Raw genomic sequence first — 20,040 nt, 5'->3', positions numbered from 1 at the left:
CATGCTGGGATGAGGCTGCTCACTTGGCCTTACAGACAGATGGGAAATCTTCGAAGAAGTGAACAAATACATTGAAGAGAGATCCATCTCCTTGAATCTACTGGAATTTTCAGAAGGTACCTAGTAGAGTCCCCACCTTAAAAGCTGTTAACTAACCTTAGTAACCTGAAGCAAGAGGGACACCCTCTCTCCCCACCCCACCATCCATATACTTACTGAACTCATAAAGTCAAATGGTAGGAACACGGCTGGTGGTTTTGACAGCAGGCAGATCCAGTGGATTCCTGTAGGGCATTCAAGTGCTTGCTCTTTATTGCCATAAATCACCTGGAAAAGCAGTGAAAAGCGGTGTGTTTGGTAATAACAATCAGTTATTCAGGCTAACAAAAAAAATAAGAAACTACGAAGAATCGTCTGTCTATCTATCTATCTATCTCATATATATATGTCTGTCTACTCTGAGCTCACCAATATCACTCAGGAACAAAATCTTGAGAGAGATAGTCCTGTGAAGTGTCCAGCAGTTCCTAGGAAAGAAGATGAAGCAAATATGAATGATGCTGAAAATCCATGATGACCTGAGTGTTCTTTGCAGTTCCAGTCCTCTGGTTTTAAAAGACTTGGAAAAGACCCAGGAGAAAGTGACAACATCCACAGTACAAACTGGCTTCTGTACCTGGAACAGATAGTATGAACCAGCAGCCTGAAAGAGAAGCCAGAGAGAGAGCTTTAGTAGAGTCTGTAAAATACCAAATGGTCTGGAGAAGGCAGATTCGGATTCACTAGCTGTCCCCAGGCAAAAAAGTAGAGGGCATTGAGGGAAACTTAGAGTTGTCAGGCTTAACCAAGACTCTCCTTCACACAGCATGGCTGCAGTGGAGTGTGGTGCCACAGGAGTGTCTGGTTGTCAGAGGTTTGTCTGTATTCAGAAAAAATAGTTTGATAAATTAATTTCATACTATTAAGTACACCCCCCAGTCCTAAGAAGTCTGTCACAGAAGTCCCAGAATCAGAAGTCCCAGGTGGCTGCAGTAGTGCCCTGGGGATATATTGCCTAATGCTTATGCTGTTCTTGTGTTTTCCCTAGGCACCTATCATGTAAAGACAGGACATGGCACTGGATCGCCTACCACAACCACTCTTAAACACTGTACCAAATTCCCTTTTCCAGAAAACATTGCCAGCAAAAACCTTTCTTAGCTTTGCCTCTGGGTGACGCCAGATGCATTTTCTATTTCTGCTGGGTAGCCTTTGTGCTGGCTGCCAGTTGGTTTGGTGTTTCACGCTGGATGCCTTTATTATTATTATTATTATTATTTTTAATCAGTCTCCCTCACCCACTCACCTCCACTAAATCAGCATTCAGCCTCTGCATTTACATTTATCCTCCAGTAAAAACTCTCCATCTACATAACTCTGGCCTTCTTCCTAGCTAATTCCCAGACAGCAGCTCCCATTGTTGCAGCTATCTTATTTCAAACCAGCGTCTGACTGCTTCCAGCCTTTATCCCAGGCCAGGCAGCTGCCGTGAATAGCAAAGATAAAATTGCATGGAGGCATTGCTGGAATGCTGACCATGGCCCTCCGGATCCGTTCGGGGTCTTTCAAAGCATTCCTGCCCACCCCAGGCAGGGCTGGCAGGTTCACTTTGAAACAGATGGAGAAGAGTGTTACCACACTCTGGCAAATTATAGCTCTTGGGTTACATAAGTTTCTGTCCCCCTCCCCCCGAAAAGGTCTAGCTCTTGGAGTCAGCAGGGTGCAGAGTTTGTAGGGGTCCTAAAAAATCTGCGGCTTTAGCAAGGGGTTATTTCTTGCGCAGCTGAGCTGAGCACTCCCAGGCACCCCTGGGAGCCAGGCACCCCTCACTGTCTGGAAGTCAGAGCTTGTGCTGGAAGAGGAAGAAGCAGGTATTTGGGGAAGGCCTTTAGGGAGCAGCAGCCTGGCTGCAAGGAATGTTTCCTGGCAGAGGCACGAGGCCTTTTCCCTCCCAAAAAAACAAGGCAACCTGACCTACTGTGGTTAAATACGGACAGAGAAGTCAATGCTGTTTGTTGTTAATGGGGGAATGTGACCCATATGACCGAGGTGAAAAAGCAAGGGGAGGGAACAAGCTACACTGAGTGCCTGAATTTGATCCATTGCTAGGATGGGAGGTTTTTTTGCCTTCAGAGTATTCAGAGAATTTTTTGACAAACGTTTTATTCCCACACAACCCCCCCCTTTTTATGTCTATCTTGACTCCATGCTTTCTGGCTTGTTTTTTTGAGCCCCCTTACCAGCTCTCAGACAAACCCACTACCCACCATGCTAACAGCAGACCAACCTTGTTCAGATTGATTGGAAAGCAATAGAACTCACTGCTTGCTGAATTTAGGGCATTGTTCCTTCCATCCATGTACAAGGAACAAATGCTGCAAGGCTGCTCCTGCCCAGAGGAAGTCGGTCCTGAACAAGTGCTCCTACAGGTAGGTCTCTTTGGCAGGGCAGTATCGTACAGACACAGTGCAAGCGAGCAGAATACCCTAATGCTTTTGACAGAGTGAGGAATACAAGATTTTAACTGAAATTTTGGTCAAGGGATTGTATGCATAAAGGCAATGCCCGATAGAAGAGAGCCAGTGCCAGAGGCTCCAACAGATAGGCGGACGACACGGCCTGTGGGAGGGTGGGGGTGATGTGAAGCAGAAGCAAAAGCAGTAAAAAGAACAGAGAGAGATTAGATAGTACATCAGGGAAATTAAAGGAACAAAAGCTGAAAAATAACAGCACTGTTCATTTAGTGGAGTTAGCTTTCCAGTGCAGTATATACCTTTTTTAATATATTTTTGTATCAGAAAAACGGCACTTGTTGGTGACAGTAAATTATGGCAGCACTGGACAAGAGAAGGCAGATGGTTAGACAAGTATCTGTGAGTTTGCCATGTTCCCAGACTGCCCCTGGTTACAGTCATCATTGGCACACATTCCCCTCTGGAAGCCCTCGCAGGAGCCCGGCGGCTCGGCTCGATGGCCGCCAGATGGCAACAGCTGGCTGAGGGGATGAGCGGGCACACGGCGGCCTTCGGGAGAGCCACCTCAAACAGTCCCTGGCAAGAGAAAACAGCGGGAGGACATAGTTTCTAGAAGAAATTCATTCGAGGAATTAGCGACAGTCTTGAGATGCTGAAGGACTGCACTTCTCCGTTCATTCCAGTGCCCATAAGAATATGCTGAGCATTAATATACACATCAGTAGGTACTGATAATTAGGATTAAATTCCTCAAATCAAGAAATTCAAAGTTACAGTTTTCCATACCTAGACACACCTCCACGAACTCACAAATATATTTTATCCCCATGGATATTTGTAGCAAATTTGGTTTCAGCATATATTTTGTTTGTTTCCTTCTACACCACCAAAGGAATTGAAAATACCAAAAACTTGCTCAAAAGCATTGGCCTTAACCTGTGCAGTTACAGAGATTGCAAGTTACAGCGTAGACACGGTGCACACATCTAATCTGAAGGATGCTTCTGAAAAAAAAGAACCTGAGTCTGGAAAGAAAGAACAAGGAAGAGGTCGGCAGTCAGACAGAGAAACCACGATCACGAAAGACATAGTTAGATCAGTTGCACAACTGCTAACTTATTGCAGGTGAGAAGAAACACTGCTCCCTATGCCAGCCCTCATGGTCATGCTTCTCAGACAAAAATGACACTGGCAACAGAGACTCATTTAACCATTTTGGGCAAAGCAGGTGCAGCAGTGAGAATGGAGACAGAAATAACTGTAAACACAATCAGGAGAGGTGACAGACAGACACAAGCTGAGCAGTCACAAAATGTCCAAGGAATTGGTAAGCAGGCTAGAGCTTCACATGGCCTTTCTGTTATGGACACTCCAGGAAACCAGTCCTGGAGCTGAATAAAGTTGCTGAAAAGAGCAGTGGCGTATTCAACCCCAGCTGTCATCCCTGACACAATTGCTTCTAGGGCCCCAATCTGATTAAAAGGTTTGTCTCTGGGATCTTGGTGGGTCATACTGGAAAGCCAAACAAGACAACAAAAGAGGACAAGTCCATTAGCTGTGAGGTTTGCTCTGCCCTGCTCCTGTGGGCCACTCTGTCAGCATAGCAGCTTGAATGAACCATGCTAGAGTGGTGGGGACAGCAGAGGAACAGCTTTGCTGGTCCATCTCCTCTGGTAGACTTTCCTGCACAGCAGGACTCCTGAGATACTCTGCTTCTGTGGTCAGGAAAATCTCATTCATTCTCAGATGCAGGTAGGTGGCACCTATATTTATTAAAGGCTCTACCCTTTTTCAGCAGCTCAAGCTGAAAAATGTACTTAGCCTGGCACAGATCATTAATGCTACCTGTTCTGAACTTCCTCTGCTATCACCAGCCATGAATTCTCTCTGCAGATGCAGAAAACTCCACAAAGCACAAAAGTCTGGCAGCTGATAGTAAAACTAGGCAGAGAAGATATCTGTATGTCAAAATTGGGAACTAGGTGGCCACTGCCAGCTCTGCCACATCCTGACAGTGGAGACATCCAAGGCAGTGTATAAATGACTCTTAGGCATCTGAGTGCTATGTTATCCTGGCAGTGTCTGCCTCTGGAGGTGGCATTATATCATCATATTATATCTTTTGGGTGCACATTCTGATGCTATTTGTAAGTATATAGTGGAGTTACTACCAGCAGAGTAAGTGGAGCCTGGCATTGCCTGGCTTCTGGAAATGCATGTATCATATCCCTTCCGCGTTTCATACAGTGGCTTTCATGAGTGGGACCACAGGCAGCATTTAGCCTGAAATATTTCTCTGGATGCTAACATTTATCTGCTCAAATACACCTATCTGTTCCTAAAGGCAGATGATTCTCCACTGGAGTAACTGCAAGGCAGACTGTTCAAGTTCAGCTTTACATGAAAGCAAGCTGCTTGTTCAGCTCCCATGAGGTCTGACATGTTTTAGCCAGTATTACACAGCTCAGAGTTTTCCTGAAGACATTTTGAGGGGTGCTCCACTAAACAGTCAGTGGAAAGAAGAGCTGGCAATGTGGGAAGTATGTTTTAATGCTTAAAAACTGCTGCATGGATTAACTGACACAGACTGTTCTATGATTGCTGGCCCACAAGGATATAATTGACTACAACCCTTTCGCAATGTCATCACTCCAAAATAAAGGCAATTAACTCCTGTAACATGGAGCACCCCACAGCACATTCCCCACATAACCCCAGCTACAGGATGAGAGCACAAACATCCATCTGGATGTCATCTGCTCCCCCTGGGGTGCCTGCACTGTGGTGAGAGGCAGACATGCTAAACCACCCCACATCACACCTGCAGTAAGTGCAACTAGGATAAACTTTTGTGATCCTGAAAACACCTCTGTAACCCTGCGAGAATCCCATGACATCTAGCTTTGAGGTGCAGGTTCTGTCATTGCCAGTATTATCTGGATAAACACATAGAAACAAGTTTATTTTTAATTCTGCTAGTAGGTTGAGTGGCAGAGCGCTCTCCCTTCACACATAGTGCTTCCCCTCCATAAGCCCTCACTGATCCCAGAAAACACTTAACACAGATCTCTGTGATGCAACCCTCTCACCTGGGGCTGCAGTGTTTGCTTTTAGAAAGTTGACATCTACCTCACTGTGCTACCTGAGCCATCACAGCATTTTAAAGCAGGAAGCACCACCCTCTAACCGTGCTGTCCATTAGCTCCCAGGGACAGATTTCTATTCCTGTGCATGACACACTTGGATATGTTGATGTGTGCTTTACCCAGGACTGACCTCACGGCAAATACTCACTTTTATTGCTTACACTGGGATATTTGCCAGCATACACAGCATTTTCTTGGTAATTAGTGGAAAATACTGACTTCTGGTGTGTAGCTCTCACCTGTCATACAAAGTTTATTTTGCCTTCTTGGCAGCCTGTAAGATCTTTACCATGTTCCTCTTGTGTTGGACAATAGGGAACTTACAAGTTTGTGTTTATAACTGATAAAACAGAAAAAAATATATACTCTAAACTCCAGAAACACCTTCCAAGTGATAACTGGGTCGCTGCAGGAGGGGTGGGGGCTGGCAGTGGTGAGGTACATGTGGGTGGGACTGCACGCCGGGCAAGAGTCAGGGGCTGATTCCCACCCCTCTGACAGCCCCAGGACTTTGTACTTGGAATTGCACATGAAGCCAAATTCCAGGTTTCCCTGTTCACCGATATTTGGGATTTGGCATGAATTCAAAACACCACACTCAGGGCAGTTTGGGAAATATCTTGGTAAACACACAGCACAGCGAGGGGAGCAATGTGAGTGTAACCCAAGCCATGCAGGAGCCAGAGGAACAGCCGCTTAAGAGAAACTGGCATTGGAACAGAGAGTTCCAGTTTAACGATTCTTAACAAAGCCTGGTCTCCAGATTAGCCTAATTGTGAAATTCATCCTCCTAGCAGACAAAAGGCACATCTATGCTGACTTGTCACACAGCCCTGGAGTTTGCACACAGTCTGTGTTCACACATAAAAGCTTACAGAGCAGCACGGCAAGTGGCTTCGTGGTGTGAGCAGCTTAGCAGTGTCCATGTGATACACATTATTCCATTACAACATCCAGCCCAACCATACTGTCTTCATTAAGAAGAAAATATTCCATATGACTATTTTCCGGGGTCAGTTTTTGTGGCTACTTTATATAATCAATTCTGAAATCTTTACAATATCTTTCCTTTCTTCTCTTTCTGTGGCCCCTGCAATTGTAGGTCACTGGTGATGTACTGGAATGAGTATTGGGAAGGCTGCTCACTGACTGCTGGCTCTCCAGGAATGTTATGACAGCACCAAGAGCCTCATTCTTAACTAACACTATTAGCAAACTGACACAATGCCTTAGGAATGAGGCTAACCCTGACATCAGAGCCGCAGATGAAAAAGGCAGATGAAAAAGGGAACATAAGTGGGGTTTTTTCTCCCACCAGTGCAAGAGAGGGAGAATGTCAGATCCCTCCTGATGCTGGGAGAGACTTCCAAACCAAGGATGGACACAGATCACGAAACAAGCCAGTCCACACTTTCCATGGCAGTACCTCCAGCTTTTTCTTTAGCCTCCTGTGCTGCCAATATCCTCACCAGGCAATGACAAGCCACTTCTTTGCTGTAACTTCAGACCAACCCTTTATGGTACAGAGAGAGAACTTCAAAGTAAGCCATGGGCAGGCCAGAACTCTTCCTCCAATGAGAAGGCACAAAGGAGCTGCAGGGACTCAGCATTGTACCATATTTGAAATTATTAAGAAGAGTGAGCATCTGGATTGCTGCACATAGACTATTGGGGTTTGGGGGTTTTTAACAAAATTTAAAGCCAGTGTATCTGCTGTACTGTAACAAAACTGGAAATTATACTTTTTCTTCATAAGACAAGATTATGTGAGGACTGGGGAAGTACTTCCAGGAGAAGTTCACAGTTTTCTGTGAGGAAGTGATTTGCAAGTGTCAGTGCAACTCACCTTGCAACAGCCCCCCCCTTCATGTGTATTTCATTATTTGCCTCTGCCTACTTTTAATAAAAATGCTCAGCTGGGCTTTGAACCTCTCTTTTTGTGAGGTATCTTAGACACCACCACCATGGTGCAGGACAACTCACCTTACAGCAATCTCAGTGTACAGCAGTTTAGTGGAAGATGTCATGTGAGAGGTGTTGTATGGTACAAACAGCGTATGTCCAGCATCACAATGCTGGAAAACATGAGTTCTTTTGAGTTTAGTGAGTGATCCTTCAAGCAAGCTTTAGGATACACCACTTTAAGAATATTAATCTACAAAATGAGTAATTTTAATAGTTTAGACAATCCTATTTGCATTAGTGACACAGTTAGTAATAAGACTAAAAAAAAAAAAAGAGGCAAAGAGAAGAAGCTTAGCATTCAATCTCTAGGCTTGATAGGAAGAAACAAAAATTACAGGCAACACAGTGCTTGAAAATAAATCCTGGTTGGCTGCCAAATGTATTTTTCAAAACAATGCCTAATTGCCTCAGGAAATACATTAATCAAAGGCTCCCAGAGGCCTAAGAACCATTTGCTCCAATCCACCAAGGCAGAGTACTGATAAAGACCTGAGTAATGTAAGGAGCTACATATGTCCTTGAGACAGAATACGTGTACAATAGGAGAGGACACCTAACTAAAAGCTTTTAACCAAGTTCTTTTAGCAGCTTACTGACACCACTCTTAGGAGAGATCAAAGAAATAAAAATGCTATTCTGACCATGAAACCAGCAACAGATATCAGATAATTTAATTGAACCGTGCTGTCCAAACTGAAATATAGAAGGCAACATCAAGAAGAGTATCTCTGTGGTGTGACTCACATCATGGAGAGAGACAATCAGTTTATGCAAGGAGTGTTCTCCAAATATATATATATAACCCCAAATGTCCACGACCAAGGCAGATGAAGAGTGTGCTAAGAACTGAAGGAGAGTTGGACCCCTCAATGCATACATAAGGCTTCCTCCTCTCAGCACATCAGTCTAGGGTCCTGGGATTCAGCTCACAGCTGGAGGCAGAGCTCACAGTGACAGTCAGCCCAGTGCTGCAGAGAGGACATCCTGGGGAGGTTTGCTGGAGGTACAATACCAAGCCCCTCAACCAACTTCTCATGCCCCACTGTCAGGCACACTCCTGCCAGCAGGAGTGGCCAAAGCAGAAGGTACTCTTGCCTTACATGGTTTGCTCAGCAGTCGCTTTAAACCAGAACACATGTCCTAACTCTCCTCCTCATGCATTACATAAGCTTTCTAGGGCTGAGGTGTAGTTGCTAAGCAGTAATTTTGCATGACTAAAAAAGAAACCCATGATTGCTAGGTTCACTAAATGTTTTTTTCTCCTTATTGCGATATAATTATAGCTATAATAAAAACATTGCAGAACATTCATCAGCATGCAAAAATTAGGTCAGGAACAGAGTAAGTATATAAGTTTGGTATTGCATAAAATCATAATTAACAGGCTTTTCCATCCTATCACCTAACCTGACATTAACAGAAGTTCATGTTTCAAAAGGCAGCTCGCTTCTCTCATCACAGAGGTCTCCTAAAGCCTCACCAAAGGTTCCCTTCCTACAGCCTCAGCACACAGCATTTTCCCTCTGCTCTGCAGTCTGAAATGGAGACAGTGACACATCCCTCCAGTGGGGAGCTGGAGGCAGATGTGGCCCCATCCAGGAAAGGAGCCCTGCACCCAGACCAGGTCCATGGGGCACACATGCCGTGCAGAGCAGGTCCGGTGTGCTGCTACATGCCAGGCTGCCATGCACTCTGTGGGCTCACAGGGAGGGAGCCCAGAACCAAGGCACTCCGTGCCAGCCTGCTGCCAGCTGGGACATCTTTTGCATAGAGTTGCAGAGGCCTGGCCCAGTCAACCTTGTGCTGAACCACTGGATTAATTCAGTGCTGGGATATTTTCCTGAAATTGCTGCAAAATTTCTTCCCTTTTCCCCCTTTTTATCCTAAAGCTCCTAATTATGTCCCCAAACAATGTCCAATATAGCTTTCCCCCTCCAATGTTTCTGATATTTAATTTTTTTAGACATACATTTTAACACTTACTCACTGCCTCCATAATTTTTACTAATTTTGCCTTTCTTTATCCTTGTTGAGACTTGCTTTCCCTCATGGTCTGTGCAAATTCCTTGACTACTGCCAACTCATGTGTCTTGCCAGTGCTCTTCATTTCTTCCTTAGAAGTCCAAGGAAGAAGCTTGCCACAATTTAATCCCTACTTTCTCATCTTTTTCACTGAGCCAACTGCCCTGTGATAAGATGTTGCCAGTGAGTTGGTTCCTCCGTCCAGCCTCGCCCTGAGCTGCCCACATCTATCCCTTGGCATTGGAGACAACACATATTTATCATGGAAATAAATTCCTTCAGAGAACAAATCAACTTAGTGATAGCCTTTGCTTCTTATGACCTAGATTATTTGTTGTATTGTCACTTAACTAATACAAATAGTAAAAATACCAGATTTCCATGTTTAATTAAAAAATTGAATAAATGAAACTTAAATCATGTAATTGCCTATGTGCCCATGGGAAATATCTTCCTGATTAGCAAAAAGAAGTATCAAATTCACTGCAAAGACAACATTTATTTCTGTACTACCTGTTTTAATGATTACCCATCAGGAAAGATCAGTTTCATTCCAATGGTAACAAAAACAAGATTAAAATGGAGGCTTTGCCTCCACACTTCATGAGAATAAAAAAATAGTCACTGGATATTGATTCCTGTGATTCCAAGTCATTGATTGTTGGGGTCCTCAATTCCACATTCCTGCCCCTAACACAGCATGACTCATATACTTGAACCCAAGAGATGTGCACTCTGTGGGGGCAGTTCTGTTCCACGTGGGGTGAGCAGGGTGGTTAGCAAACAGTGCCAGCCTTCATTAGTTGAATACTGAGATTATTTGGTGTCAAACACATTCTGAAGCTTTATCATTACTTGGGATGCAGTTTCCTTCACAGTCCATTTTCCCTGAGTCTCACATTCTGAAGTGTGCTAATCACAGCAGGGACTGGCTGCCTGATCTCTGAGCTCCTGCACCTACCGCTCATTAGGGCAGGAATGTACAGGCTTCGAGGAGAAGTTACGCTTCTTGAGCTGGGTTTTTGGTGGGTGTTTTTGTTTACTTTGGGTGTGGGGGGCTGTGGACCGTTTGCTTGCTTTGGTGTTTGGTTTGGTTACACCCCCCTCCCCCAGCAGTGGGTTCCTATTTAGACTTTCTCCTTTCCTGCAGGAACTTCCATTATTATAATCCCTTGTTAAACTCTGCTTGAAAGAAGTCATCTCCAGCAGAAGATGGGTGCTTGGTAGTAGCTAATAAACCTTGTTCGCCCCATGTGCATTGACTATCCCCAGAGCAAATCTGTGCTTACTCTTTTGGGTGTTTTCTCTCTGATCCAGCTTCACACCTCTCAGTGGCCATCGCTACTTCTAAATGCAGTTCAAAGCACCTTTAGCAAAGCAAGGGGAGCAGCTCTTACCATCAGCAGCACCTGCCTGCTGTTGCACTGAGATGGATACTTCACACCAGAAGAAGTGGTAATTATCTAAATTACTGCCATTTACTACATAGAATTTAGAAGTGGGACTACAGCTACCTAGTTCAGGTTTGCTTGCACAGTGCTGGAGAACAGCAGATGCCTTTTGCTCAGATAAGCTAAGGGCAGACAGTGCCACCACACAGCTAGAGCTGCTGTGGCAGAGCCATGCCCTTCTCTGCCCCTGCCCCGTGTCAGCTACTGCTGAGTGCTTTGGGAAGAGGATGCTTCTGCCACAGCTGGCTGTGATGGTACCAGGTGTCAGGACAAGCACGTAACAGGTAATGCAAACGCTGCAGTGCAACATGTGTATGCAAAACCCCACCAGCACCATTTAGGTAAAAAAATCCTATCTCCTGATCACAGACCCAATGACATTAGAGTGCTGCCATGGCAAGGAACTGAGAGCTGATTGCAGTGACAGGACATTGCAAAGGGTCAGCCACTGTGAGGCATCCTGAAGGATGCGATGGAGGGTCTGAGGAGCGGGATACACAGGACCATTAGGCAAAACAGGAGTGAGGAAATGCATCACATACTATCAAGGCAACAGTATGTTGGCTTGGAACAAGGTAGCATGAATGTTTGGCTGCAGAAGAGTGCAAGGCAGATGTGACTGAGAGGCATATGGGCCACTTTTTGGGCTGGGGGGAAGGCAAGGCTATGGTTGGAGACAAAGTCTTCCCTCTATGTCAGTTGACTGGGATAAATAAAGTGGTAATGTGCACTAATTAACACAGGAGTTATAACAGCAAGTCACTTTTAGTACTACATAAGGTTGGAAAAAAACCCCCTGACACTTTAGATTCTCTCAAAATCTCCTCCACTCCGCCTCCCCAGCAGCCCCAGCCCAGAGCAGCATTTCCCACATGCTTACCAGTGTACAGCTCCAGCTTCACCCTTTTCTTCCTGGGATCCTTCATTCCCCAATTCCAGGGGACCTGCAGAGGAGCCACTTTCTCTCCTTTCTTCTCCTAGCAAGGCAGGCAGGAAGGGGAATGCAGGGAGACACTTTATTACTAACAGCTTTATTACACACAGCTGGGTGTGATCTCTAGGGGATTATTCCTTCTTGTTCTCCTCCTGATCCAGATGATGTTTGCAGGGCAGGCTGAGTGTTTGCACCAGAGCTGAATGTTTGAAGTACAAAGCAAGTGTTCTGGGGTGTATCTGCATTTGAAATTCAGTGGTGTATCTCTCTACTCTGGGCAGCTACAATTGTGTAATTGTAAACTGCAATTCCAGTTCATATAGGTAATCATAACAATACATATAAAATATGAAGTAGTAGATGGTTTGACAATACTTTTTTGGTTTATTTAAGAGTTTTGAAGCATTTTTGAAAGGCATCTTGGACAATGAAGAAAGGATTTTTCATAGCAGCAAGGAATTTGTGGGAACCTTAGCAAAGTGTCAGGCTCCAAAGTATTTAGATCAGAATGGTCTTGTCAAGACTGGTAAAAGTCTAACTCACTGCTTTAAAGTCAGAGGTTGTTCGGGATTAAAGTGCCAATGTAAAAAATGAAACAAGCGGTATTTTTGAAATATGTTCATTAAGTAAAAATAAATAGCTTAATGTTAGAGTTCTAAAAGCAAAATTTAATAAATTAATATATGCATGCCAGATAAAAATACAAAATTACAATTGAAATAGCAATAATAATAAAGGAACACTGTTCAGCATTGCAGATTTCACTGCAACCACCATAAACATAATTGAGAATTACTTAAAGTAACATTTAAAGTACAACTTTGTTTCTGATAAAAACAAATTACTATACGATGAAAAAATGGAAAGAAACCCAAGAAGAAATCAGTCCCAAAAGTGGAAGAGAATAATATAAAATGTCAATAAATAGCCAGAGGCTCCATTTCACATAAGTTGGCCTTCTTTTTAGTATCAGAAACCAATTACATAGAACAAAAAAGCAAATTCACAACAGGTTTACACGGAGAAACATGCTGAATTACAATCACAAACTATCCAGAACAAAGATGCTGCACCAGTTCAGTTGTTTTCTTCATGGAATGAGTCTCACCAGAACAGGGAGAACAGGGAGCAAATCATGCACTAATTTTAGGCTTTTTGTTTTTTATTTTACCATGATAAACACCCATGATTACTAGTACTGGAAAGTATGTGTTAACCTTTTTCAACATCAGCTGAATGGCACTACAGAAACGACAAAGAGTTCCTTCATTTTTATCCTGAATACACCAAAAGCTCTAGCAAATATGGAATTCAGTGACAAGAGCCATTAAATGACTTTAAAATATTCCTTCATCCATAGAACACTGTTGCTTCCTTTTTTATTACAAAACCCCCAAAATATTCAAAATAAAATGTCTTCATTTTTTATAAGCATCTCCACCACAAGTCTCTGATAACGGATGTCATTCAATGCTGCCATTGCATCCAGCTCTGGCGCTCTCATAAGAGTTGGTCCAAAAACTATGCCCAGGTTCTCTGCACTCATCAGATTTTCCTTTTCATGGAGTGTTACTCTGTAAAAAAAAAAAAAAAGATAGTGATTTTCACATTTCTTTTGTGCCAAACTATGCCTATATACGCTTGAAACCCAAGAAAACTGGACAGAAATGTGCACCTTTTCCCACGGAAAGGAATGTGTGTCCTTCCCCAAGGAGAGACCGCCATTTCCAGCAGGTCACATATGGGAGTGTCAGGTGAAACACTCAGAACTGAGTGAAAGCAAATGCTGTGTGGGTTTGTGGTGAGTCAGTGTCTCTGTCCTCCTGCCATGCACACAGACTGTGCTCACTTGCATTGCATGAACAAATCCTTTGGTATACAAAAAATAATGTGTCTGATTACCTGAATTCAGCAGCAAGACAACAGCTCACAGCTTCTTTTAGCAAAAGAATTAAAAAGTTTAAAAAGACTGAATTTTCTCACCCTTCTGCCTTATCATTCACCCATACCAGAAATACGATGCGCAAAAGGAACTTGCTAAATAGAGCAGCAACAGCTACTCTTGAACAGGGTGAGGAAAAATTTACTTCACACTTCACAAGCTGTAAGGTGTGTTTTTTTGTTCCCATGTCTCTCATCTCTGTGTCCATTCTAAAACACTTGTTAGAAATGTCATTGAAATAAACGGACAAATCAGGCAGAAATGCAGTAGTTGAATTTTGCCTGAGGCACTCAGCAGAGTCAACATATTCCTACTTGCAGAAGAACTACAAAAAGAAAAAAGCAGAAGAGAGCTTAAAATAAAGTATTTTTCTAAGGAAAAGGAATGATTCTTAATATTGATAATAAGTTCATGTTACTCGAGAAACTAAAATGGATACTCTAACATGCCACATCAATATTTTCCCCCTGCTTTCCTGAATGAAATAGAACCTGTGCTGTTGTACTGGATATTCATCTGTCAGACTTTCTTTAACAATTTTTCAGCCTACTAACCAACTTCAATCATGTCTTGGGGAGCAGGAAAAACCTCACACAGAATTTATGTTCCTACAGTTTTGAGAAGGTGGCAGGTAGAACAAGAGGCTCCACAGTGCTGAGGCAGAGCTCACTGGACACGTGGCTGGAGGTCCAATTAACACTTTGCCTAATCAGCTGAAGCCTAGCGCCTGACATGCTTTTTTAGGGTGTCAGGAATCTCAAGGGTAGATGAGATTTAGCAGAAAAAGACACCAGTCTATAACCATTAAGCTGTATTAGTCTCTTGACTAGGGAGTGACTTATCACTCCCAGAGGTACGAATGGCTTTTTTACCGTAAATATTCACTGTAACCTTAAATATAGAACATATTTGTTAGGCAGATGATTTTTGTGTTTCAACACTGTGGAGTTTTTTTACTTATTTTCTTCAAGTGCTTTAAGACAGATAAACCCCTGTGTATGAGTATTTGCTGTTGTGCACACTACCCCTCCCTGCCACAATCCCTCTCAAGGATTTGGTGGGCCTTGACCAGACTTTTTGGGAGGTGCTAACATGGACTGATTGCTAAAAATGAGTCTGGCTTAAGAGTTCTTTCCAGCTATTCCACCTACCTCTTCAGATGTGCCATGAGATATCGTAATGTTTCACAGTGTGCAGGCGGCAGCAGCTTCAACGCCTCATGGAGAATTTCCAGCTGTTCATCCGGATCGGTGGTTTCTGAAACACAGATGCTCAACTGTCACCACATGTACAGCCAGAATTCACACACAGAAAGGCAACAACTGGTCGCCTGCACAGAAGACAGGGTCTCACAGCTCTGCTGGATTACTCATAGCAGAGGATTTGCCTGCCCAAAATGGTGCTCAGAGCACCATCAGGATGTGACTAGTTTTGGACAAAGAAAACTCCCCAAAGCAAACTGCACTCCACTGAAAGATTCCCTGCAGCCTATTAAAAAAATTCCTCCAGCAATCCTTGCTGACTGGACTAGTTTTGCACAAATAATCTACAGGTGCAACTCTGGGAGAGCACAAGGTACTGGGAACTTTGCCATCTGTGCCTTTGGCTGTCTCCATACTACTTGGAAAGAACCTTCTCCAGAGGAGCAGTAAGGCCAGCATCCAGCCCTTGTTTTCTACCCACGGCTACTTTACACCTTTCCAGGTGTGGCTGGTGTGACTACTACATTGCAGAGATGCTTCAGGCAGCCAGGATGTTCGGGAGAGATGTTCCAGCTGGGCTTACTGATGTGCTTGCAGACCCACTTTCTGCAAGGCCAGCCCCAAAGGTGGCCTTAGGATGAGTGCTTATCAGGTTATTGAAACACTCAAAATGGACAACTCCAGAAACAAATGACATCTTATTTCTAAACATTTCCATAAATCACCTCCTTTTTGGCAACATACACCCAACAGACTTTAAATAACACTGTCAAGTACCAGGGATTCATGCAAGGCACACAAGTGATGTAATCCACATGTGATTAAAAGGAAGCATTCCTGGTGACAAAGGCAAAGAAAAATGTAACCACGATCACGTAGCATCACACAGTCAGATCATAATGTGCAGTGCATATCTACTCCTGCAATCCTTACTAAATAGGGCATGCAGGATAAGAGCTGATGGAACAGCTATTAAATTAACAGGACAGTACAGCACAAAAAGGAGAAGAAAAGGACAATGAAAAGCAGGAGTAAAATGCGTTATACTTACTTGCAGACTCTATAAACTTTGGGTAGGCATCATACGTGATGAGTGGAATTGGTAAATCCCTGAAGTACAGTTTAAGTGCACCAGTGATAATATTGATATCTTCATACATATTCACAGAAATATCAGCTTTTTCTCCATCTGTGTGGAGAAGGCACTGACATTAAAGCCTTGGAAATGTAAACAGATGTAAACAGCATTCAAAAGAAAAATAATAACTTTGTTAAGCAAACATTATTGAAACAGACATGACTACAGATTTTGGTTTTTAGAAGTATAACAGAGTTAACTGGATTGTGAATTTCATCATTTCAGGGAGAAAACCTCAAGCATTTTATAATGAAATATATCCTTTCTTTGTTTCAGATAATTACTAAAAAATACAGTTTGTTGGATTTTTTCTACAAACTTGCCTGCCTGATCTCGCAGAATTTGTCTTGTATTAATGTGTGGACATTTAGCCATTTCTGAACACACTGTGTTGCCAAACAACACATTTGTCAGCCCTGAATGAAAAATCAGGGGAGTCTGGGGAAAAAAGCAAAAAACAGAAAACCAACTTTGTCCATAGCCCCCCATTTTTATAAGAAGAACATGTGTTCACCATTTAGCTACAACATACTACCTACTCTGGACTGCAGCGGATACAGATCAAGAACTTGGCTTCCCCAGCACATCCCCACCCTGCTAACACTGCAGAGGAGACAGATGTTGTCTGAATAGGTCCAGTCCTCCAGAGAAACAGGAAAGAGAGTTTCCAGTACAGATTTTGGCCTTGATTTCTGTTGGGATAGGGAGACTGCAGCTGGAAAAAGCTTTTAATGTTCCCAATGCCTTTTCTCAGAGAGAAGAGTTTGTTCTCACTGACCTCCTTTTAGTCTGTAATAATTCAAACTTTGTTTGCACTATTGCATTCATCTTATTATTTTGGAGCTTTCATCCAGAAAGATGGATTTAAGTTGCACAGCCCTCTTAAGGCAGTTCACCACTTACCCTCTATCCCTCCCCCAGCCCTCTGAGCGTAGTTTTACTTGCAAAACTAGGGCAGTAGTTCAGAAAGCTTTGTCCTTTCCTACACACATGGTTACTGGAGCACAGATACTGATGGAAGGAGAAAAGTAGATCTTTTGTAATAAAGGCCACAGTGAAGCTGATATGCTTTTCTGACGGGGAGTCTCCCCTCCTGCTGGCACAGCCGTCGGACTCCTTCAGACCACTGATGCAGTGGAGCATGAGACACAGGCTGTGTATATTTAAAACATCAGCACAAAGTTCCAGCATGCAGGAAAGGTTGTACCTCTGTCAAATGCCATTTTGACATCTTCGATAAGATCACTAAATCCCGAGACTCTGTACAGTCCTTCGGAATTAAGACCTGCAATAAACATTTTAACAATATTAAAATTAGTCTTAATTTTAGTTTCCTTCTACCCAGGTTCTTGCCAGGTTTTTCATTTAAGGCAGAAAAAGTAAGCATGTTTTAAAAGCCTTATCGGGTTTTTCCTCTAGAATGAAACCTTATCCTGGGTTTTTAACCTTGACCCTTGCAGTAGCTGTCTTATTATAGCAGCACTAAATTATGTTTACGCAAATGATTTCAGAGCTGAACAAACATATTAAACCAATTACAACTGATTTAAAAATAACTGAGATTAACATACTTGATGATTGGTCATTATTTCAGAATGAAAACAAATATGCTAATTCTAGAAAAGGACACTCAGTGTGGATATGGGGAATGAGCAAGAGGGAACACAACAATTCTAACTGCCTTTGTTTTACCACATTCACTTAATTTTTAAAATAAATATATTACTGGAAAGTTAGGTGCCAATATATAACTGTGAAGCAGTAACTGTCTATTAAGCAATTTCTAGCAGAATCTATAAAAATTATAAATGGGTATGAAACATGAAATAATGCAAAGTATAATATTAGCTGTGCAGGGTAATTGGCAGTCATAAAATGTCTTGTGCAAATCTGTTTTGAACAATCATACATTCAGCAGAAATCCAGATGACCCAGATCAATCTAAATGGATTATCAGCAAAGCAACAGAAGTCCATTAACGATGCCTTACCTCTAGATTCAATTTCCCTAATGCACATGTCTACTACCATTGGTCTCTTAGTGAAGTGTGCTTTTACTAGTGTGGTAAGGTCACAGCTGTACACTTTTTTGACATGCTTCAGGTCTGGCTTGCAGTCATTTGGGACCATCTTGGAACACTGCTTGTGCACGTTTAAACCACAATCTGAGGGAAAAAATGAAAATATGATTAGGCTGGTGTTTGGTAAAAATGTATCCCAAGGTCAGGACTGTGGAGTATGGACATCTCCTGCAGGGTCTGACCTCAGCTCACAACTGTTACTTCTGCTGAGGGCCCTTAACCATCAAATGTGTGAAGTAGGGATAGCCCTGAAGTAAGGATTTCCTACCCGAGACGTTTTTCTACCCCTAGAAGGTCTAACACAAAGTGACAAACTTTCCATATGGTTTTTCGAATGAGGAGCTGAGGGTCCCCACAACTATTACATACATTGCTGTCATGACATAGACTCTCTTCCCAAGTTACTGGGGATTTCCTAACACTTCTATCTTCAGTGTAGTCCTGGACTCTGACACTTTAGACATCTCCTGGGGGAGATGAAGGTAGGAACTGGGTTACAATCAGGCTACAACCTCTCTGCAGTGTGTGCTGGCAAGGCAATGCCAAGACCTGAACCCCTTCAGGGACCCCTATGCTCTGGCCAGGTATGGCAGCCCTTGCTTGTTCCCCTGTTTGGAGGGGAGCTGTAAAACAAACATGGGGGTCACCACGCTGGCTGGTGACTTCTTGCTACCAAGCAGTTGCCAAAGGGTTTTGCTGAGTTACAGTGGCTGGAATTTTGATGCCATTTCAAAGGGTGTTTCTGACACAGTGTTGTAAGGCACCAAAATGATTCTTTTAACTTTAAAATTACTTAGGAATATTTTTTTTTAACAAAAACAAATAACTCCACAGCTTTATTGTAAACATATGGAGAATGAGAATTAGTTTAAGTGAAACTTAATTAAGATCAGGGTATAGGAAAATATTTTTCTGCCTAAAACCCACCAAGAATATAATGTTCAGGGTTTGGGAAGGAAAAATCTAGGAAAGCACCACCAATTACACAGTGAAGATGGGAAGAGCAATACAGCACCCCTGAAGCTAAGCCCACACTGCGATCAGCACCATGAGGCTGCAGACCTGAGGCACTGGCCCTGTGTGACTCTGTTTTCACTGCCATCTCTCCTCTTCTGCAATGCAGACTCACAGGTGCTTGTGAGGAAACAGCACCTGGCAAGAATGGCAGCACATCACAGACAGGGTGGTTGGCATGCTCTGCTGGGCACTCCATATACACTGGGACTCCAGTGCTGCAAGCATTTCTGTACCTCACTGCACTGCCATCTGGAGTGCCCTGGATTTCTGCAGGATTAAGGGACGTAGGAGCTTGAAGGATCAATGCCTTGATGAGAATCTGTACTATCTTCTCCCACTGCAGTACTGGGTATCTATTGAGATTCTGTTCGCATTTCATTCCTGTTGATTTTGCCAGTATTTGTATTTTCATTAAAGCTCCAGATTATTTGACTTCGTTTTTTCCAACACAGTAAACCCCAGAATTCATGGCTAAGTTTACTTTCCACTAAGTCTGCTGCAGCCTGCTGCTAAAAGCACTTTGTTTACTTAAAAGGCCTGTAAAGCAACAAGATTTGTCACTTAGGAACCTCTGGTTGCAATTAAAGTTCAGTGTGTCACCTTCAATCAGTCAAAACTTGCACAGATCCT

The 20,040-nt window shown here is 43.0% G+C and overlaps 1 protein-coding gene across 1 annotated transcript in view; it reads right to left on the bottom strand.

Annotated features, from left to right (window-relative positions):
* Positions 1 to 12,470: 12,470 nt before the first annotated feature.
* The window catches only part of CHN1 (chimerin 1), a 99,574-nt gene continuing 92,004 nt past the window's right edge, over positions 12,471 to 20,040 (bottom strand). Inside the window, exons 9-13 of the mRNA XM_032692752.1 lie at positions 18,304 to 18,477; positions 17,521 to 17,598; positions 16,227 to 16,364; positions 15,125 to 15,230; positions 12,471 to 13,605 (exon numbers count right to left, since the gene is read on the bottom strand). Of these exons, the coding sequence (XP_032548643.1) occupies positions 13,434 to 13,605; positions 15,125 to 15,230; positions 16,227 to 16,364; positions 17,521 to 17,598; positions 18,304 to 18,477 (668 nt within the window). The 3' untranslated portion in view covers positions 12,471 to 13,433. The remainder of the gene's footprint in view (positions 13,606 to 15,124; positions 15,231 to 16,226; positions 16,365 to 17,520; positions 17,599 to 18,303; positions 18,478 to 20,040) is intronic.

The sequence above is a fragment of the Chiroxiphia lanceolata genome, chromosome 7, assembly GCF_009829145.1.
Source record: "Chiroxiphia lanceolata isolate bChiLan1 chromosome 7, bChiLan1.pri, whole genome shotgun sequence".
Classification (NCBI taxonomy): domain Eukaryota; kingdom Metazoa; phylum Chordata; class Aves; order Passeriformes; family Pipridae; genus Chiroxiphia; species Chiroxiphia lanceolata.
The sequence above is the reverse complement of the archived record's forward strand: the minus strand, read 5'-3'. Positions and strand labels throughout refer to the sequence as shown.